The sequence below is a fragment of the Galleria mellonella genome, unplaced genomic scaffold (assembly GCF_026898425.1).
Source record: "Galleria mellonella isolate WM207_F2 unplaced genomic scaffold, CSIRO_AGI_GalMel_v1 utg570, whole genome shotgun sequence".
In the NCBI taxonomy this organism is placed as follows: domain Eukaryota; kingdom Metazoa; phylum Arthropoda; class Insecta; order Lepidoptera; family Pyralidae; genus Galleria; species Galleria mellonella.
The window spans coordinates 575,686-599,382 of record NW_026442120.1 but is presented as its reverse complement, the minus strand read 5'-3'; the positions used below and the strand labels follow the sequence as shown (position 1 = coordinate 599,382).

The 23,697-nt window shown below is 33.5% G+C and overlaps 1 protein-coding gene across 3 annotated transcripts in view; it reads right to left on the bottom strand.

The window, feature by feature from the left end:
* Positions 1-23,697, bottom strand: part of LOC113517858 (protein sidekick-1-like) — a 331,792-nt gene that overhangs the window by 3,561 nt on the left and 304,534 nt on the right. For 2 of the 3 annotated variants that reach the window (XM_052899423.1, XM_052899424.1), the window contains 4 exons: positions 21,272-21,482; positions 6,510-6,554; positions 1,684-1,801; positions 72-259 (listed from right to left, as the gene is read on the bottom strand). In XM_052899423.1, the coding sequence (XP_052755383.1) occupies positions 72-259; positions 1,684-1,801; positions 6,510-6,554; positions 21,272-21,482 (562 nt within the window). The remainder of the gene's footprint in view (positions 1-71; positions 260-1,683; positions 1,802-6,509; positions 6,555-21,271; positions 21,483-23,697) is intronic. The other variant, XM_052899426.1, reaches the window with a different exon arrangement.

The following is a 23,697-nucleotide window of genomic DNA, read 5'->3' as shown; positions in this document are numbered from 1 at the left end:
TTCTTTCAATAAGTTGTATGAAAAAAAGAAGAAATCAGTTTTAGGAATAGGTTTTTTTATGATTTACCAACCATTGAGTACGTGCACAGACACGGAAGCTGGATGAGCGTTATTGGGTACACAAGTGTAGTTGCCGGAGTCAGTCAGGGCGGCCTTGGTGACCAGCAGTTTGCTGGTGGTGCCGCCTTCTGTCTTCTCCGTTTCCAAGCTGATGCCTCCTCGAGGCGAGTCGAAATCCACTACGGAATTTCCATGGTACCTATAACATGGAAAGTTATTAATAGTTGTGCTTTTTTATATTTGGGAACTTAAATTCAGTTGAATTAGCTAATTGGTATTGATTGTTCTTTTTGTGTAGTTTAGAATGGTAAACAATCCGACGGCCCACCTAATAGAAAGTGTTAACTGTCGCTTACAGTCATGAATAGTGCTTTGTTCATAACAATACTGTGTCGCCCATGATACCCTTTATGCTTTACCATTTCTGAGGACTAGCTAATAAGGTGTTTTGCCTTTAGATCCTGTAATTTTATTGCCATATACGATCCTTTAAACGAAAACACAGCTATGCCAATACAATTGCTTCACGGTTAAAACAGAGGTACTTAAGCAAAAGACTTATGAACAAAATATCCTTCTAGTAAAATTTATATAAATGTTTATTCCGTTTTTATGTTATTTGGTGACTTATTACAATTTTTTATTGAAATGAGATACGGTTCAGAGGGTTACTAGAGTAATTCCATAAGCTTATGGAATTCAAAGTATTGGTGGTGCCATTTTAACATACAAGGAGTATATGCTACCACATTGTTGTACATATCTTACGACACCTACGGGATAGGAAGAAGTGGCCTGTCCTGGCAGGACCTACATGGCTATATTAATATAATAATAATCAATTTAGTACACACGAATCATTGCTTTTCACATATGTTATAGTAGATACCTATCAAGTATTACGACACACCCTCAACGGCGATCGGATCGGATCGGATCGGATTGCATGACGCAAGAAGGTGCGCTACCGAGAAAGACACCTGCGTCGAGTCAGTATTTCAATTCCCGCAGCAAAAATACCCATTTCCTTTATGTTTGATTTTATATAACTTCACTTACGGATTACATATCGATCTGAAAACTAAATTTAGAAAATTAAATTTAGTTATATTTATAAAATTGGTTTTTTTTTTGGGTCTTCCGCCAGCGACTTTAATAACACATATCATAATAGTCCGAAACAAACCATTCAGAATTTTTTTTAATTTTTTTTTTACAACTTTGACACGTTTAAGTTTCTTTGTTAACAGTATTAAATTGGATTAATAGTAATGAACAAGTGAAATGAAAATTTAAGAGTAGACAAGGCTAACAGAGGGAGACTGTACAAAAGTCGATTGCTTGGGTACCTCTGTCCCATTCGTGTTTCAACCGTGAAGCAGTTGTGTTTGCATGGCTGTGTTTCGGTTTGAAGGGTGGAATATGGCGTGAATTTACTGGGTACAGAGGAATAACATCTGAGTCCTCAGGAATGGCAACGCATGGGGGGTATCGTGGGCGAAACAGTATACTCTGTTATATCCATGGCACTGCTCATGTCTATAGGCGACGGTTAATATTTTCCATCAGGTGGGCCGTCAGCTTGTTTGCCATTCTAAGTTGTATAAAAAAAAAAAAGCTTACCATAAAACTGAGGCGCTCGACGGCGGCGAGGAGTGGACATTCACTGAACACGTCAATGATATCGTACTACCTTTCTTCACGTAGACATCCTGTGACCCAATTATGGTAGCCGCTGCAGCTGTAACAAAGAATAATTGTATTTAAAATAAAAATTTACCATAATAATAATATTTGGATGTATTATTTAACGCCATTAACTCGTAGTTCCAATGTAAGAAGAGCCTTTTGTGCAAAATCTCCCAGAGCGAGACTTTATACAAAGGTCGATTGCTTGGGTACCTCTGTCCCATTCGTGTTTCTACCGTGAAGCAGTTGTGTTTGTATGACTGTGTTTCGGTTTGAAGGGTGGGATATGGCGTGAATTTACAGGGTACAGAGGAATAACACCTGAGTCCTCAGGAATGGCAACGCAGGGGGGGTATCATGAGCGAAACAGTATATGTTATGTCTGTTATGTCCATGGTACTGCTCATGTCTATAAGCGACGGTTACCACTTTTTAACAGGTGGGCCGTCAGCTTGTTTGCCATTCTAAGTTGTATAAAACAAAAAAAAAAATATTTGTATGGCTTCTATATTCTCAAACCTAGCAGTAGAAACATAAAAAAATTGTCGATTTAAAACAACTTGTTAACAAATTTATTTGGCTAAAGATTACCTCTACTCTATCTTGCAGTACAAGGATCAAAACTCTGACCATTAAGAAGACCAGGCGGCGTGTTACACTACTAAGACCATTTGAAACTCAAATCATATGAAATTCAGAGGATAGTGACTGTCAAGAATTGAAACTCAGTAGTTCTAACTTTGTTAAGCGATATTCGACCTTCGTACATGTAAGAAGTTACTGTAGATTGCATAAGATTGAAACGTATAAGTCGAAAGTTAAATTTGACTTCAGGTGGGATTGAAATGGAATGGAATTCGCTTAAAGAATTTTTTTTATAGACATGAGCAGTACCATGGACATAACAGAGTATACTGTTTCACCCATGATACCCCCCATGCGTTGCCATTCCTGAGGACTCAGGTGTTATTCCTCTGTACCCAGTAAATTCACGCCATATCCCACCCTTCAAACCGAAACACAGCTATGCAAACACAACTGCTTCACGGTAGAAACACGAATGGGACAGAGGTACCCAAGCAATCGACTTTTGTACGAAGTCTCCCTCTGGTTTACACATTTTATTTTTATTTTAAATTTATTGCTTTATGTAGTGTTCTTCCTTACTATCTTATAAATACGTAGTGAGATACCCGATCCACAGCGATAATGTCTTGTTAGCTGGCTGACTCGCAATATATGAGCTTGTTTGTTATTCTTAGGCATTAACTCTTTAGTAAAACAGACGACGGGTTATATGCAAATAACTTACGGAGCTTATAAATACTTAATTAGTTACATACTTTATGAGAACTTAAATACCCCTATTAATGTTTATAGCACGTCAATTCAACTAAAGTAACTTTCGAGAAAATTACTAGTGTAGAAACCAATTTGTCCATAAATTGTGCCCACAAAAATAATATATTGTTTTCACGTTTCACGAAAATGACTGGCAGATTGTTTCATAGAAGCGACTCGCCACAAATGAGTCGGAAGCGAATGACAAATTAATGTCACGCATTCAATGAAAGAAATTAAATTATATCATAATAATACAGATCTACGGAAGAGGGAAACATATTGCTGCGATCCCAAAATAATGGAATAAATGCAAGGAATTAATTTAGAAGATATATTGTATAAGATACTAAATTTAAGCCTTAAATTGAATTTCGTATTCACTTGATACGATACTAGGAACTCATGAACATTATTATACAAGGTAACATGGATGGGAGGAACTGAAGGGGAAATCAAGACATGGCTATACCATGCAGATTAAAGAGAAAATCTTGGATGTTATGTAAAGAGACTCGCTGAAAATCTTGACGAGTGGTAAATGTGTCACCGTCAAGAATGTGGCCTTTAAATATCTTTCTTTCTCTACTTACGCTCTCTTACTTCTTTTTTGCTAAGGAATACTGTTTTCCTTGTTTATCGAGAGCGGATTTACACTTCGCTATTGGGATACCAAGTGTATTGGTGAATTCACAGTTTATTTATTTGGTTTGAAACTTTTCTATTTCCATGTGTATGATGAATATCATATTTTTTTTATACGACTTAGAATGGAAAACAAGCTGACGGCCCACGTGATGGAAAATAGTAACCGTCACCTCTAGACATGAGCAGTACCATGGACATAACAGAGTATACTGTTTCGCCCATGATACCCCCCATGCGTTGCCATTCCTGAGGTTTCAGGTGTTATTCCTCTGTACCCTGTAAATTCACGGCATATCCCACCCTTCAAATCTAAACACAGCCATGCAAACACAACTGCTTCACGGTAGAAACACGAATGAGACAGAGGTACCCAAGCAATGACTTTTGCACAAAGTCTCCCTCTGGTAAAAAAAATTATGATATGATATTTATCTGTTCTATTTAAGAGCTGGCCCTCTAGACAAGTGTCAAGCGAATTCATCGATGGAATCATCATCGCTAGCGAGTCCATAAGTTGGAATGAGTCATCCGGCGTTGCTATCTCATTCTGTCTCACGGACTCGCTAGCGATGTCGTTTCCATCGACGAATTCGTTTGCCATTTGTCTAGAGGCCCTGCGCTCTTGTCGGTGAAGCTCTTGCCACTCACTGCAATTTTCAGCGAGTCTCTTCACCTCTTGATACGACATGATACCAACTCCTTCCTTGATCTGCCTGATGTAACTATGTCTCGGTCTCCCTCTTCCCCTCCTCCCTTCTATTTTACCTTCTATTATAATGTTCATAAGTTCGTCGTGTCGTATCAAGTGTCCTAACATTTTTTCCCTTCTGATATGATATGAGCGAATTGCATTGATAACTTTGAATGACATATAAATAGTTTAATCTAACACATATTTATATAATGGCAAGTATTTTCATTATAACGATATAAATTTATTTAGTTTTTTTTTTTATTATTTATCTTTTATTCCGATACTTTAAAAAAATTTACTTTGTTATCCAGATGCGAATCTTCGGTCGTAGCTGCGAGGTTGGCAGTACACGTGTCGACTGTACGGAAAAAGAGGTCCATCGTCTAGCACGCAATAGGCTCTCTTTCTACCACTACCACTTTTATATATTTCTTCTGTCGATATACATTCTTTAATCGGACACGCAAACTCATCACGCGCAATCAAAGCACGCAAATGACAATCAGAACTAGTGTAATGCATGACAGTAAGTGAGAAGAAGAAATTATTTCTACCACAGGAGAGGAGATATGACTTTTCTCATTTCTACTCTACTCGTTTCATGAAATCTCACTCTAAAAACGCCTATAAAAGCCAAGCCAATTTGTGATAGCTGTAAGTTTTAATTATCTCGTAACTTATTCAACTAAACAGCATGCTTTACGAAGCAAACTATAATTATTATAAATGTACATTATCGTGACGTAAATACATATTTTTACTTAATAAATATCCCGTTGACGTTCCTATAAATAAATGAAATTCAAAGAAAAACTGCCGACAGTATATAATGAAATAACGTGTACTTAATATAAGTCTGTTTTCTTTGTATTTTGCAAAAGATAATACGAGCACTTTAATTCTGAAGATTACTTCAATAAACGAGAATGCTAAAAGCATAAATGAATGATGACTATGCAGTGTCATGCCTTAGCTTAATTTGAATTCGCTGCAGATCATTTAGATGGAATTTGTAAATATTAATTATCTAAATAACTAAAGAATCATTTAAATACGTCAAGAATTCATTATTTTTAACAATTCTCGTAAAAATATAATAAACGATTATAATAAAGACTAACTATATACCGTGACTTCACCCCCGTCAGGTAATATATACAGTATCTTAGATTATTTCTTGTAATTGTTTATATCTATAATAAGTTTACTATTGAAGAAATAATAAAGAGTATCTATCTATCTATTCTATGTGCTAAGTTGGGATATAACCTATCCGTGTAGAAAATTTCGTTTAAATCCGTTCAGTAGTTTTTGTGTGAAAGAGTAACAAACATCTGTCCGTCGTTGCAAACTTTCACGTTTATAATATTAATAGGGTATATTTTTTATATATTTAGTTTACAGGACTAAAATATCAGTTAATTATTTCTTGGAAGGTTTAAGGTGAAGTGAAAAGTCGAAGTTAATTAGATATAATTAATAATTTATCATCCATTTTTAATCATTGAAAATTTAATTATGGTAACATATATATATATATATATATATATATATATATATATATATATATATATATATATATATATATATATATATATATATATACATATAAATATATATATATATATATGTATATATATAAAATCACTAAAAATGTTTGTTTTACGAAATAAATAAATTAAAGTATCAATTTCTTCATTCAATATGCACTTTTTTCCTAAAAATACGTATGTATGAGAGCCATATACCTACACTTTATAATATCTTTACAAATTATTATTAAAACAATCTTTATTACTTTCGTATCTATTTTATATATTTTTTTTTCAACATTAAAATCAACGTATATTTCTAATATCTAAAAATTGGATAACTTATAAAAATAAAATTATTTTATATTATTTTTCGTTCTACACCTTTCCAGTTATTTCAATAACATTTTAACTAAATGAATTATTAAGTTAATTTCTTATATTTTGCTAAACAATTTGCAGCAAATTCAAAAGAACCCAGCAAATGTATGAATAATTAATTCTAATGGTGTAAATAGTGAATAGAATGGAATCTAAATTGATACCTGTGGAGCGGGGCGGGGCCGGGGTCGCGGGATGGGAGGACTCATCTGGAATTCATAAGACAACAGCTTAGGGAAGGGTTGAGACGGCAGGAATACAAAACAGCATATGACCTTAATAGCGATGTATTGAAAGACTCGAAATACGAATCATGGATTGGTCAGGCTTACAGATATGCTGAAAGTTACTATTCACTACCTTTTATATGTTATATGTATTGGAGTAAATAATATAAGAAAGTAAGCCGAGTATATATACTTCGGTAGGTTTATTTCTTTTTCCTAAAAAATATTTATTTATTTATTTAACTCTTTATTGCACCATCAATAAAAATATACAATGGCAAGTGAATAATTCAAGTGAAATACAGTAACATGAATACAGATTGAAATATACACATAAAGGTACAAAAGGCGGTCTTATCGATAGGGCAATATCTTACAGACAACCTTTGGTTAAAGGAGAACAGATGGAAATGGGCAGGTGGCGCGAGAGTGAATTAATAATTTTTCGTGCATAAAATATAAAAACCAGTAATGCACAAAAATATCAAAACAAAATACCTGTGATAAAGAGAAGATTTACTGAAAATTTTAATTTTAGTTATGTATTTTGCTTTGTATCAATAAGATAACATACTAGCGGCCCGTCCCAGCGTCGCACGAGTGGACATTTTTAACATTTCTCTTCACTGCTCTGCTCCTATTGATCGTAGCGTAATAAAAAGTATACTATAACCTGCCCAGGAATATGAATAACAAAAATGCCAAGTATCGTTAAAATCTGTCAAGTAGTTTTTGTTTCTATAACGAACATACAGACAGTCAGACAGACAAAAATTTTACTGATTGCATTTTTGGCATCAGTATCGATCACTAATCACGCCCTAATAGTAACTTTGGAAATATATTTCATGTACAGAATTGACCTCTCTACAGATTTATTATAAGTATAGATTATTGACCTCCGAAGTTAGGTATTTCGTTTTTTTAATGTCGCAAGTTATCCTATCTTGAGAAAATACATGTAAATAAAACTTAATGCTAATTATAGTGACAGTACGTTTACAAATATAAAATGATCTTTAAACATAAAGTAATTGAAAAGAGTAATTGTTAAGTTTCTTGCGAGTTCTTCTTGGCAGATAAAAATAATCCCAACTCAGCAGAAGCATAAATAAATGACAATTTAAAAGAGCACGTAAACCAGGGGTACCCAAAATTATTATGTCCACTGCTTTGAGAATAAATTATTTTTTAGCGTCCCCATTTTTTCACCTACTTAAAAACCACTATTGCTTCAAGATCCAAAAATCACCCCCCAAGCCTCTACACAACCGCCAACACGCCGCGTTTTTATTCTGGGTTTCTTACCGCCTCCTTTTAGAGCTGCAGCGCCCATAAAGGGGCGTTATCGCCCACTTTGGGAAAGGCTGAATGTAAACAAATCTATTTAAATAAAGATTATTTTTATTCTATTCAAAAATCAGTCAATTGAGGTGATTAATTCATATCACATCTTCATCATCACATCAGCTGTTAAGTGTCTACTGCTGAACATAGGCCTCCCCTATAAGGGGGTTTTAGTATTAGTTGCTGTGCTTGGCAAGTGGGTTGGCAACCGCAATTAGGCTTCGGTAATATTTTAAGAAATACGTATTTATTTGTTTATATATGTAATTTTAGTATGTATATCAGTAATTACTAGTACCCAAAACCCAAGATGGATACAGGCTACTGATTGCAAACAATCAAAATTGGCCGTGCCTACATTGAATCAACGACTATCAAAACGTTTATTACATCTAGATAGGAAAAACCTCAAAATAATGATAGGGACAATAACGGGCCATTGTCCATTAAACAAACATTTATACACAATAGGAGCCATAGACAACCCTCTATGTCGAGGCTGTTTTGACGCCGAAGAAACGGCTGCTCATGTAATCCTGGTATGTGAAGCTGTGGCCCATCAACGTTTGGAAATCCTCGGAACGGTGAGGTCGCTCCGTGAGGTCTGTGAAGAACCCAAGAAGCTTCTGTGCTTCTGGGCGGAGCTAGGTTGGCTGTACTAGCCACGACTCATACGCACAACGGCCCAAATGAGAGGCTAAGCGCGGAAAATAGAGTCCTATTTACATTACATTACATTACTAGTACCGCATTCGAGTATTCTGACACTTCCCTATGGTTGATTAGGAGAGAATACTTTTAGCATTAAGTCCGCCATGTACACATGTATGTACTAATGAATAAATAAATGTAAATCCATGTCGATGTTTCAAGCATATTAGAACATATTGTGGCAGGGACGAGATTATCAGTGCCTTCATTCGGATTAATTTAATTCGTTTATTGTACTTCCCATTATCACAAAGTTAATAAGAAAATATTTATTGTCACGTCAAATTTGTAGACCTCAAAAACTCACAGTTTTTGAGGTCTACAAATAGGATTAGGACACGATTTTTTCTAGAATCTAGATGGTTTAATGAAAAAAAGGTTTTATATGCAACTTAGAATAGTAAGCAAGCTGATGACCCACCTGATGGAAAATGGTAACCGTCGCCTATAGTCAAGAGCAGCACCGCAGATATCCCATTCGTGTTTCTACCGTGAAGCAGTTGTGTTTGGCTGTTATACAACTTAGAATGGCAAACAAGCTGACGGCCCACCTGATGGAAAATGGTAACCGTCGCCTATAGTCAAGAGCAGCACCGCAGATATCCCATTCGTGTTTCTACCGTGAAGCAGTTGTGTTTGGCTGTTATACAACTTAGAATGGCAAACAAGCTGACGGCCCACCTGATGGAAAGTGGTAACCGTCGCCTATAGACATAAGCAGTACCATGGACATAACAGAGTATACTGTTTCGCCCATGATACCCCCCATGCGTTGCCATTCCTCAGCACTCAGGTGTTATTCCTCTGCACCCTGTAAATTCACTGCCTTATTTCTAACTGCCACTCTTCGAACTCAAACACAGCCGTGCTAACACAACTGCTTCACGGTAGAAATACGAAATTAAGAAAGGTAATTAAGATTAATGTATTCTACAAAAAAAATTGGCCTTGTGGTGCCGGCATAGAATAGGCCACCGTAAGTGTCGTAAGAGTCGACTACGAGAGGGCGAGGGATGGGCAGCCGCATCTCTCTTAAAACATCTCTAAAGCCTAACTGTGGTTACCAATCTGTCTACCAAGCTTGACAACTACTAGCAAAACCCCTTAAGGTAGAGAGAGGCATATGTTCAGCAGTGGACAGTTAAAGGCTGATGTGACGATGATGATGACAAAGAAAATTATATAAATGACAGCATACATATTACATATGTCTAGGAAATTGAAAAACGGCTGTTTATAGTACGAGCACGTTAGCAACGGAGTGAAGCAGAGTGAGGCATTGCAAGGCATCTATCAACTATAACAAGCCCTGTAATTGGCTTAAATTTGAGAGGCTCGTTCCGCTGATGTATCTTTTAGTGGTGCACGGTATAACAAATTGTTCGCAAATAGCGATAGTACTTTATAAGAAAATAATGCCAGTAAATTGAAAGAGTTTATACGTACGTACTGTTTACGCTATATTGTATATTTCAATGTGTCTACATCTCTTTTTTATATTTATTCAGTTTAATAAATCATAATTTATTCCTAATGGGCAAGATCTTAGTTTCTTATAATCTATGCTCTAATTTTTTTATGCAACTTAGAATTGCAAACAAGCCCACCTGATGGAAAGTGATAACCGTCGCTTATAGACATGAACAGTACCATAGACATAACAGAGTATACTTTTTCGTCCATAATACCCCCCATGTGTTGCCATTCCTTAGGATTCATATGTTATTCCTCTGTACTCTGCAAATTCATTGCCTATCCCTCCTTTCAAACCAAAACACTGCCATGCAAGCACAACTGCTTCACGATAAAACCACGAATGTGACCAATGTGATTGCGAGGTGCGCAAGCAAACGAGTTTTGTACAAAGTCTCCCTCTGGTAAATGTAACTAGAATTGTCGTTGATACTCTACGATTATATTTCAGTTATTCAGTAAATTATAAAAAATATAATTCAATTCTATATTGTTCAAATAGAATACTTGTCAGTGTGTTTACAAGAAGTAAATCAGAAAGTGAATTTAGTAATTTTTAGTTTAATTTACCAAGCCATCAAAACCACGTGTGCCCACGATCAAACATTATTTGAATGGGCAAATACATATTCATTACTTTTTGAATTAACAAGATCTGCTAAAGGCAGAATAAGGACTCCTTTAAACAAGTATAAGCATTAAACTTAACTAATACATCGAAAATATTACATTTTACAATTGGGTCAATTTTGTAAGAATATTTTTCTACAATACAACAATATACGGTACTGTTTAGAATATGATGGCGGTAGGTATTTCTTTCCTTATCTTGTACAGTTGGATGATTATTTTACCTGTATTTTATTTATTAAAATAGGTTCTTTTAGCTTGCAGCATTAAAACTATGACTTCAAATTTGTGACGTGAGGCCAGACTCATGATTGTGAAGATTAGAGACAGAGTGTTAAAATGTATTATGCTAAATATCAGTATGTATGGAAATTGATGACTTTATATAATCTATCTCTGTATTTACTATTGTATTGTAATTATTCGTGTTTTATATAACAGTTTTATTGTTCATTAAAATGTCTATTCAGGTGTAAATATTAATTAATTTCATTGGAGATAACAAGGCATCCAATAGATTGTAAACTTGGTAAACATCAATAAAACCCAATTGGTCATAAGTTTCAGGCTACTAAAGTCAAAGTCATGTCACTTGACTTTGGCAACCTGTAACTTAAAGAGAATGTCGCTATAATTTCTTGTTTAGTTTAAGGTTCTCTCCAATTATTAAATTTTAGATATATATTCAGAGTCAAGAATTTAAATGATAAGGCAAAGTTGATAGAGTTGAGTTTACTTTGTTTTACAAATTTTAATTGTTCACTATATTAGTTTCTTTGTTAGTATGACTTTATGTGTGTACACTACATTTTTTACAATAATTTTTATATTTACTTATTTATTTATTTACTACCGTTATTTGTAATTAGTGTTTCTTTTATTATTATATATTCTTTATTGCACTAAAACATACAGTAACAACAATAAGTTAATAACAATGTTAGCAAAGGCGAACTTATCTCTAAAAGACTTCTTCCAGTCAACCTACCACAGTGGCATAGGAAGTAGTGAGTGGGCAGTAGCAGTGCTAAACAGAAATTAAAATAAATATTTACATAAAATCATAACCATTATATATATATATATATATATATTTATTTTTTTAAATACAACATATAAATATCAAATAAAAGAGAACACAATGATGACGGTCTTCTAATATTTTTTTATATTTAAACAAAATTGGAAAGATAGAATGATTTTAATCTTTTTTTTTGAAGGAACTGTTAGACGGGCTATTCTTATTATTAAGTTTAGGTCTGTTCTATTCTTGAAAATCCTTAATTTACTTGAAAAATATATTATCAATTTCCATAAATTACACGACGTACACATATACAGAAGTTTTAAGTTGCTCAGCGAGCTATGGATAAGGCTATGCTCAGAGTTACTTTGCGTGATAGAATTCGAAATGAGAATATCCGCAGCAGAACAAAAGTGACCGACATAACTCGAAGAATTAGTAAGCTGTAGCAATGGCTATGTGACTTAGCTCGAAGAACTGACAACCGATGGGGAACGCAGTGAAAAACGACCCTGTACTAGAAGGGGCGACGACTTCAAATGCAATACAAGGATGACTCCCTGGATACAGATGGCTCAAGACCGTTCCTTATGACAGTCTATGGGGAGGCCTATGTTCAGCAGTGGAGAGTTAACGGCTGATAAAAAGAAAATGCTTAAATTATGTTATATCTTTACCAATTTCGAATCGATTTTGATTATTTTTACAACTAATGACAGTGAAGTTACAGAGTACGGAGGCTTAATATCTTAGTCTTCAGGAATAGCAACGCGTGATGGGCACCATGGGCATAATAATGTATACTGTAATGCTCATGGTAATATTCGTCTCTATAGGCGACGGATGAAAGCGGTACTTTCATCAGGTACGCCATCAGCTTGTTTGCCATTTTACATAACACAAAAAAGAGTTTACTCTCGCATTAGTCCCGTAATATATTTATCAAGATTTAAGTGGCTTTTATTTTTTGTAGAACAAAATCTTTCAAACAGCGAAAAATTCATTGGTTAGAATATCAGTACAAAATGTACGTCAAAAAAAAAAAAAAACAAAAAATGTTGAGGTTCTCAACTGTTAACTTAGTAGGTAGCACATTTTTTTTTTTTTATTTTAACATTCACGAAACTTTTAGAAATACATTTATTATTCTAATTTCTATTGTATATATGTATATAACATTGACGTTTCTTTCCACTTTGGGTTTGCTGGAAGAGAACTCTTTTAGAGTTAAGCTCACCTTTGTACCTTAGATACATGATAGTAGATACGTCAAATAATATATAGATAGTTATATAAAACATAACCCTTCTTATTTCATCAGACGGGTAAATAGATATAACCGCCTACAGAGTAAGCACCCAAGCGTCGTCTTTACAAGATGTAATCACAAACTCATTTGAGGTAACCGAATTAAAATTTGCGTGGGGGTACGTTACAAAAATAACTGATTTAGGATAAACGAAGTCGACGCACCGTTTTTTAAAGCAAATAATCTTCTTCCGTAAATGACTTTATCCCGTGTACTCCTCCCTTGCTCGTGATATGTGACGATGCTGTAATCTCGCATTCATCTCTCGTCATATTACTAGGGGGGCTAATGCCTTGATACAAAGTGGTCCCCATAACTCTATGTCATAACTCGCCGCGCGTAGACTGGGGCCTCAAAAACCTCATGCCTGGAATATCGCCGGCCGTAATGTTGCAAAATACGTTTTGTTTACCCTCACGCCTACTTATAGGTGGGTTGGAGGATAGATAATACGTTTTTAAATTTATGTAATAACTTACACTTAAACGCGAGATAAGCAATTTGTGTTTACGCCTGAGTTTTTGACGCGGAGACGCGATTTATCTTTTCTCGTAAGGTGAAATAAAGGATGTAAAGAGGGAGGGCCAATCGAAGATTTATTTCTACGTAAAAACAACAAGTGTGTTATGTTCTGAGAGAAAAAAAGAAACGGTTATTTTAATGGAAACAAAAACAGTGACGTAAATCGAAATATATCGTAAACATATTGGATTAAAAATATTTTAGTTCCGAACGCAAAATCGTGCATATTACAATATGTATATGTATATATAAGACTTATAATTAATTATATATTTTTTATTGACTAAATTTTAAAACGTTCATTGCAACAAAAGGAGACGATTAAATATATAAAATGCTTATCACTTCCATGAAGTAAACAGTTTGCTGGTTTACTATTCCGAATTGCATAAAACGTAAATACCCACAATAACAATAAAATGATAGGACGAAAATAGTAGAAAAAAATATCAAACAAAGACAAGTTGATATAAATCTAATCAGACACCCATTAATTCCCATTGAAATCAAAGATGGTTATTCGTCTAATGAACGATCAAAGACTCCTGCAATATTTAATATAGAATGAGCTTCAAAGATACCCGATTGACTGAATAATTTAACATCCCAAAACTCGAATGAAAGATTCCCCATTGAATCATTTTCAACAAGCCCATTCTCAAATAAAAGCTTTACTCTTCCACCAGTTAGACATCAAAGTGCTCGCACTATTTTTAATTAGAGGAAATAATTAATTTCGTAATTAATATGGTCGAGGTTTGTTACCAATTATATCTTGGAGTCGCACTCAAGCACGTAGTGAGAATTTAACAAGAGTAAGTACATATGTATATTATAACGTGTTCAGTTCGTCAATATCTTATGTATTATTTATTGTACACATTTATACTGAGTCCTCAGGAATGGCAACGCATGGGGGATATCATGGACGAAACAGTATACTCTGTTGTGTCCATAGTACTGCTCATGTCTATAGACGACGGTTACCAATTTCCATCAGGTGGGCCGTCAGCTTGTTTGCCATTCTAAGTTGTATAAAAAAAAAGACACTAAACCGTTATGTGAATATGATTTGATAGACAGATACTCTTTATTTATAATTACAAGAAATATTGCACTAAGAAAACATGGGCGACCTTATCGCTTAAAGCGATCTCTTCTAGGCTATATATATATATATATATACGTTGCCTAGACGTTAACTATTTATATGTTTTAGGTATTGTATGTTTCCCTTTTAAAATAAAAAAAATAAAAAAAAATAAAGGTTCCTTTGAAACATAAAAGGAACCATTAAGTATGGAATCCTAAAAAAAAATAATTTATTAACAAAGACCGTCCGAACCTACTTTCCGGGTTCACCATCAAATCGGCTTATCTATTGTATTCGAAAGTACGGAAATTTAAAAATTTCCGACTTTATCCTGATTACGAATGCGCTAAATATTCCAACTTGAATATGGACAAAAAAAATTAATTACAAATTTTGTATTGGAACAATAAAACAGTACGAACTTTGCAAGATCACGGAAAGCCTGTAAATATAAACCGTGTATTTTAAAATTTAATTCAAATGGGATTTAACACTGGATACTATAACTGAGTTTTATTTATTCAATAATTTTATTATATTCACAAAATCACATTTATTTTTACCAATAAAATAAGTATTGAATTTGGCATGAATTTACAGGGTACAGAGGAATAACACCTGAGTCCTCAGGAATGGCAACGCATGTTAAGGTATCATGGGCAAAACAGTATACTCTGTTATGTCCATGCTACTGCTCATGTGTATAGGCGACGGTTACTACTTTCCATCAGGTGGGCCGTCAGCTTGTTTGCCATTCTGCCATATCCCACCCTTCAAACCGAAACACAGCCATGCAAACACAACTGCTTTACGGTAGAAACACGAATGGGAGAGAGGTATCCAAGCAATCGACTTTTGTACAAAGTCTCCCTCTGGTAAACTTTTAAATTCAGACAATGAAACAATTACACAGACATAGTCGAGTGTAAAAGCTAGTAATTCGTACTTATATTTCACTTAATTTTTACTTTTATTTATATTAAACTTCATATTAATTTACTCCGTTGTAAGTTAAAATGATGCGCCCGAGAGAAAAGTGTAATAGTTTTTCTTGATGGCGCTTTTAAAAAACGTATTTCCCTTGTGGAGTGAGCAGTTATGAAATTATTATCACCAAGAACGCTCAGTTCTTTGTCTTGCGCCTTCATTTTATACAATTTGCAGTTGTTAAATAGAATGCAATTAAAATTGTGAACTGTAGAAGTCATTAAAGTAAAAGGGGAGTATCCCATTAATGGACATAGGTATAATTAGTTCACTATAATTGTTAGGACCTTGAAATAATTCCCTGTTAATGTTGGAACTTCTTAATGGAACTTTGTTTAATGACTGCTGACTATAATTATTGATAATTATAATTATTCGCTGACTTATTATAAATGTGAATGTTTGTAAAGATATTTGCATGTTTGGTAATTCAGTCACGAATAAACAAATGAGCGACTTTGTACAAAAGTCGATTGCTTGGGTACCTCTGTTCCATTCGTGTTTCAACAGTGAAGCAGTTGTGTTTGGATGGCTGTGTTTCGGTTTGAAAGGTGGGATATGTCGTGAATTTATTGGGTACAGAGGAATAACGCCTGAGTCCTCAGGAATGGTAACGCATGGGGGCTATCATGGGCGTAACAGTATACTCTGTTATGTCCGTGGTACTGCTCGTGTCTATAGACGACAGTTACCACTTTCTATCAGGTGGGCCGTCAACTTGTTTGCCATTCTAAGTTGTATAAAAAAAACCTTCCTCGAGAACATAAGGTGTCTATCTACACTAATTGAGGAAGGCAAAACTGCGAGATACGAGTAGTTCTAAATATTTATACTCAGCGACATTTGAAGTGTAGGGTTTTATTTTAGATTTCATTGAAATATTATCTGTAAAATGCCATGAGTTGTATTGATGGAGTAACCAAAACATAAATTGAATTTTGACCAATATAATTGCTGTTTAAAATGTCATAAATAATAAAGATTACAAAATTATATAACTAAAGATGTGTTCTACAAAAAAAAATCTAATCTAAATTATGGTTAAACCAGTTATTTTTATTTCAAAAATAAACTACTGATTTTGATAAAATTTCTAGAGTTTTTTATATCATTCATGAAAAAGGATTTTCCTCATAAAAGATAAAAATAGTACATTTTTAAAATGTCATTGATGGAATAATAAATATTACAAAATTATATAACTAAAGATGTGTTCCAATAAAAAAAAAACAAAATTTTACTTTTTAAATAAATTCATGACGAATAACGAAAACTAATAATTTTTCAGATTGTTCGTTTTTTTTATAAAAACAGTTTTCTATTTACAAGTATCTGTAATTAAATCTTTCGAGCCATGTTTCAAAAAAAAAGGTCAATTTTTAATTTACAGGACATCAGTTTACATATATATATCTGGCCGCAAAAAAAAAAGTACGGCAATTTTGATTTATCTCTAAGAAGATTGTCAAAATAATGCTCATATTTCCAAGCATGTTTGAAAAAAAATTATAATCGAATCGAGAACCCCCTACTTATCAAAGACGGTTGACAATGCAACATCCTTTTCGTCCACAGGATGTGGATTTACTGAGTCTAGACTTAACTGAATATTCTAAGTATAGACTTAGTTGTGGTAAATTATGTTGGACTTAGTAGTATTTATTAATTCTGTTTACGATCAAGATGACCATTTTAAATTTTGTTTGTTTTCTTTATTCGTAAATTAATATTTAGTAGTAGGTATTGAGGACAGAAGGGAAAAAATGTTAGGACACTTGATACGACACGACGAACTTATGAACATTATAATAGTAGGTAAGATAGAAGGAAGAAGGGGGAGAGGGAGACCGAGACATAGTTACATCAGGCAGATCAAGGAAGGAGTTGCTGTCGTGTCGTATCAGGAAGTGAAGAGACTCGCTGAAAATCGTAGTGAGTGGCAAGAGCTCCATTGACAAGAGCGCAGCTCTTAAATAGATAGATAGATAGATAGGTACAGTTCATGTTTCGGCTGTAAATAATAAATGTTATGTAAACCTTCATCAACTGTGAATAGATATTGTTAATTTTTTTTTTATATTTTATAAGATAATTTCTTTAAATTTACCGTTATAAACTTCGGCATATTTGAGAGCAAACCTTTTGTATTTCTTCCTTTAATAATTTTCACGAAAGAAATACCAAATTTTTTTACAATTTTTTAAATTGTTAGACGTCATCTATTTAAGTTTTTTTTATTGCTACTGAAATCGTTTCCTTTTATAGAAAATAATGTTTTTTTTTTTTTATTTTTCTGTTTCTAAATATAAATATGGAGGTAACAAGACAATGCCCCCCTGAGGATTTTTCTATCAATTGTTAAAATGGGAAACAATCCGGATCTCGAGTTATGAAGCCGTTAATATTAGACGGAAAGTACACAGTACAAAAACAGAATTTGTAATGAAACATTGAAATTGTCTGTACATATTTAATGAGGGGGGAATAGGTTTGACCCCGGGTACCCATTATGACGTTCTAAATCCTTCATCTTGAAATATAACAATCATTGTAAAAACAAAGCTTCAATAGAAGGATGCAGTACTATGAACACTTGGGAATAAAATAAATAGATTTAAAGACAATTGTACTTAATGTTTTTTTTTATAGATTATAATGGCATAGTAACTCCGCTTGCACTATCGGTATACACTGGCGGGGCACCAGTGAGGGATGATCGGTGAGGATGAAAAGGTAGGTCAGTTAGCCAATCATGACGAATTCAACGATAAATTAGTCACGATGGTTTCCAGGAGGAACCGCGTGGAGGTCGACCTGATAGGGTATATTGATAGCAATGGGGACTAACCCATTACTAACAATCCCTTACCCCCCGTATTTAATGTTACCAGAACATGTATGGGCTTTTAAATATTCAACGATTATTTTATTTTAGACACAATACAATTAAATAACGCCATATAATCCTAAGAGAGATTTGAAAAAATAACTGTTACGTTTCTTGTAGTTTTATACAATAGATAACTTTTCAAAACTACAACACACAAATATTGTTGTTTGTTTAAAAAAATTAAAGTGTATATATTCGGCAACAATTTTAATTTTTTTTCACCGCATAATAAAATTTCTGTTTTGCCAAAGGTTGACTGCGAGAGAATGCTATATAGTATTAAGTCCGCCTTTTGTACCAAACATTTTTTTATAATGTAGTCAATAAAGAATAAATAAGTGAAAATAAATGTATACCAATTTAAGGTATACATTTATTAAATAGGGTATTCGTGAGCCTGCGAGCCCCATCTTATATCCATATCTATCAGGTGAAATCGTAAAAAGTCGCGGGATCCTTTCAATAGTAAAAAAAATAACTTTTAAACTTAATGGACAATATTAATAATATTTTCGAATAAAAGTATATTGTTATGAAAGAAATAAGTAAAATGAAAAATTATTGAAATAAAAACTAATTCCCATAAAAGATCATCTTTATAAGCCTACTCAAATAAGGTTCATTTTGAGTTTTATTTATTCTTTATTATTGTACACAAAAAATTACAACATATAATATATATAAAATAAAGATGTACAACAGGCGAGCTTAACTCTGTAAGAGTTCTCTTCCAGCAAACCCTGAGTGGAAAGGAGCACTAATTATTAGCGGCAGTATGCGTACAATAATAGAAGGAAACATTATAGATGTTTCTATTAAAACATATGAAATATGTTGATATATATAAGTAACACATACAATTAAAATCAAAATACATACATATCTGTATACAATAATACATATAATAAATATATTTAGTTATTAAACTTTTTTTTTATACAAAAACAAGCATACATGATGGTAAGCATATATATATATATATAAGAACCCCATGCTGTATAATACATATATCATATATTTAGAAAGCATTATTAAAGCACAATCCGTTGTACAAGCGGTAGAACACGCAGAGTGAGGCAAAATCTCTCCTAAGACTTAACATGCTCACGGTTCTAATCTTAGTTGGAGTAGTCAGGGGTATTTGTAATTGTTGCATGTCCATACTTCACTGAGTAAATTATGCAATGCAGAAAACGAACCTACGGGCACGGGTGCAGCCATGAGCGAATACAAATTAATATTAAAATCATAGTACAGTCAAGATTTTCAGTATTTTGTTTTTCATTAGTATTCAAACAACAAACATAAAGACTAAACTTGGAGATAATTAAGAGGGAAAACTTATAAAGCAAAAACAAAATAATGAAATAGGAAAAAAGTTGAATTTTGTGATTCTAAATTGAATTCAGAACTTCTCTTAATATAAGTGTGTGCACGACGCACCTTTTTAGTTTCTTTTTTAAATTTATTAAAAAGATGTTATGTTTGTAATTTGAAGTGTGTGTCAGTTTCTCTTAATTTGATATGTATATTTTTTATATTATTATATTATCTTTCTAAAACACCATGTTTCCATACCAGCATACAGTCCTTTCGCCCACAAAGTGTATATTATATAAGTGTGTATAAACAATCACACAGAGGAAAGGTAAAACTTTAAAGAAAGCATAATACTTGTACTAACTGCACATACATAGTCTGTACTTCTAGAAAGCCTATTTTAATTTTTGTAAGCATGTATGTATTTGGCAACACGATTCCCGGTTCCTACAGGGCAGGCTCAGCCTAGTGTAGGAATCAATGATAAACTTTGTGCCTAAAAAACATACTTTGGTTAATAAGTACATTTTTACTTTTTTTTTCTACCTAGTTTTCTAAATTTATATCTTTAAGAACTGATTATAAAAACCCAAGTACATAACTATAATTATGTACCTTACTAAACGTCACTTCATTTTTGGTTTTTCGATATTAAGGTCATAAGAATATGTTGCTACTGAATGTATCAGAGTGTACTTCATAATACCTCATTTAATTAAAGTATGATGGTATAATTAATTAAAAATTATAAATGGACTCAAAATCATCATTAGCATCCTGGGAGTTTTTCATGTAACTTGAATAATAAACTGACGGCCCACTTAATGAAAAGTGGCAACTGTGACCTGAACAGACATGAACAGTACCATTGACACAACAGAGTTTATTATGTCGTATATAATAACCCTCATGCTTTACCATTCCTGAGGACTAAGGTTTTATGCCTTTGTACCCTTTAATTTCATGCCATATCCTACCCTTCAAACCGAAACACAGCTATGCAAACATAGCTGTTTCACGGCAGACACACAGATGGGATAGAGGTATCCAAGCAGACGACTTTGCACAAAGTCTCCCTCTGGATTATTCTACAAGTGAAATTTAATATTTTTCTCAAAGAAATTCAAGTCAAAAAATTATAAAATTTGATACTCCTTTACTAATATAATACGACGTGTTCTGCAAATAAATTTGTTTACGAAATTTTAAATGTTTTGTTAGGTTTCGACCTATATTACTTTGTGGAAAATTTCGCTGGTAAAATATCCCTTATAAAGACACTAATGTATTTTGAATTCATCATTTAGAACTAAGTAGTCCTTAGTAATGAGGTATTAAGAAGTACAGAGTAATGCGTGAGTAATTAAGAAGTACAGAGTAATGATCGAATCACCTTCAACGGAGAGTATAACGGCCATGTTGATCTTGGGTTCTGTATTAATCTGACATTCATAGACGCCAGCGTCTCGTGGTTGGACATAGTCGATCTTCAGGTCCCAGTCGTCAGATGGCTCTGGGTGTAGCACGCTAAACCTCGCATCTCCAGTATAGGTGAAGATGTGTGAGGTTAAGATGTGCAGATCACGTTTTCTCATCCATGATACCTACAAAAGAGAAATATCGTATTATAAAATAGAAATAAAGTATTGATTCTGCTACCAATATTGTTCCTATGTGAAGGATAATATATGGCAATGAATTACTGGATAGTGTAACTCAACATTTCTATGTTTGAAGGGTTGTAATATAAATAATGACTCTGGTATTGCTAGTGTTTCCGGGTTTTGATTTGCACAAGCATATGGTAAAGTATTTATTTCAAGTTTTCGTATAAAAAAAATACAAGTTGTTCTCGCGACTCGATTCGCATGATTAATTTTTGTATTTTTCCATGGTCATATGATATATTATTTTCGAATAAAAAGTATACTACAATATCTTAACTCGAATACGAGTACTACAGTAAATTTTATTAAAATTAGTCCATAAATTTTAGTAGCAAACTAAACTTGGTTGATGCACAAAAATTGAGTTTAGTTTTTATAATATGTATAGGTAAGATAAAGTAGATAGTAAAAATAATTATTTAAAAAGGAAAGAAAGAAAAATTAAGATATATCTACATACATATTTAGTGCATAATTTTACACTTAATTACAAAAATATTTTAATAATGAACAAAACGTAAAAGTAAAGCACTAAAAAAATTATAATATTTTTAATATAACATAACAAAAATTTTTTAAGAACATAAGAATTGCAGTGCAAAATAAGGTTATTATTTTGACGTAATAACATCAGATGAATCAACCGAGACAGGGCTAAACATATGTTATTATATATGCTCCAAAAGTCCTTGGACCTAGTAAGTATCACGTGTCAGTGGCTCATTAATAAACAAACAGAGGCGTACTCTAACCGGCCCATAACTTATCTCTCATGGCTCCACCTGGAAACCTCTCCAAAATATCATTTTTCAATGTCGAATTCCTCATTGGGCCCTCGATATCCCTTCTCAGCCACGCTCGGCTGACCGCCATATTAATGGTTGAGGGATCCACAACCCATTCTAGAAAATAAATAGCCCTCTGACATGTCTCTCGATGCATTATAATATATTGTTCGGTGGGATTATCTAACATCATTTTCTTATAAAAAAGGTCTCTCGCAGGACTTTTTCATGTTTATCTAATCTTGTAAAGGTCAATAGCATTATATTATCTATACTATTATTGTATCTACTGATAATGTAAAGAGATACTGATTAATTGACTCATCGTTGTAAAAATGATGAGGTCGTAACAAATGGAGGCCAGGAAATTTTAAAAATCGAACTCTTATTTGTTTTTTTTTTTTGGAGAGACAAACAAGCCAGCTCTTCTGGCGAAAAGTGGCCACATATATAAATAATTATTACAATACAGTATAACTCAAGATAGTCATTATTTAGCAGTGCCTTAGGTGATGGTTTGCAAGCGATAAGTTTAATGAAATATCTAAAGATCTCGATTTACATTTATTTAATTCTAAGATAGAATCCGCAAGACGTGTGCTAAGTCAGGGGTTCTTTGATAATTCATCTTTGAATGTGTGATTTAAATTTTTTATTTGCATAACTGCCTATCTGTAACTTTTGTATTACTATAACGTTGTTATTCTAAGTTTAATTTAGTCGATTGTAAGTATTAGCAATGCCATGTGGATTTAGTTAAATCTGGTTTGTATTTGTGAAAACCTTTTTTTTTTTATACAACTTAGAATGGCAAACAAGATGACGGTCCACCTGATGGAAAGTGGACTTTGTACAAAAGTCGATGGACATGGTTTCGCCCATGATCCCCTCTGTTTCTGAGGACTCAGGTGGTATTCCTCTGTGTAAATTCACGCCATTCAACACAGCCATGCAAACACAACTGCTTCACGGTAGAAACATTGGGACAGAGGTACCCAGCAATCGACTGTAATTGGCTTTCTGTTTTTATTGTCTTCTTTCATTACGAAATGTTTCAGCTGTTGATTTTTTCTTTAATAAAAAGTAAAATAAATAACTATCGCATGTTATCCTATATTATAATCATTTATATCGAATTTGCCCGCGTTATATATTTGGAGATCTCTCCTACCATCATAGCCGACTGCACGCACACAGCGACAAACAGGGGGAAAGGGATTATTAGCAATGGAGTATGACAGCTCCATTGCTGGCAATATGCCCTATATATATATAATATCATGGGCGAAACGGTATACTCTGTTATGTCCACGGTACTGCTCACGTTTATAGTCGACGGTTACCACTTTCCATCAGGTGGACCGTCA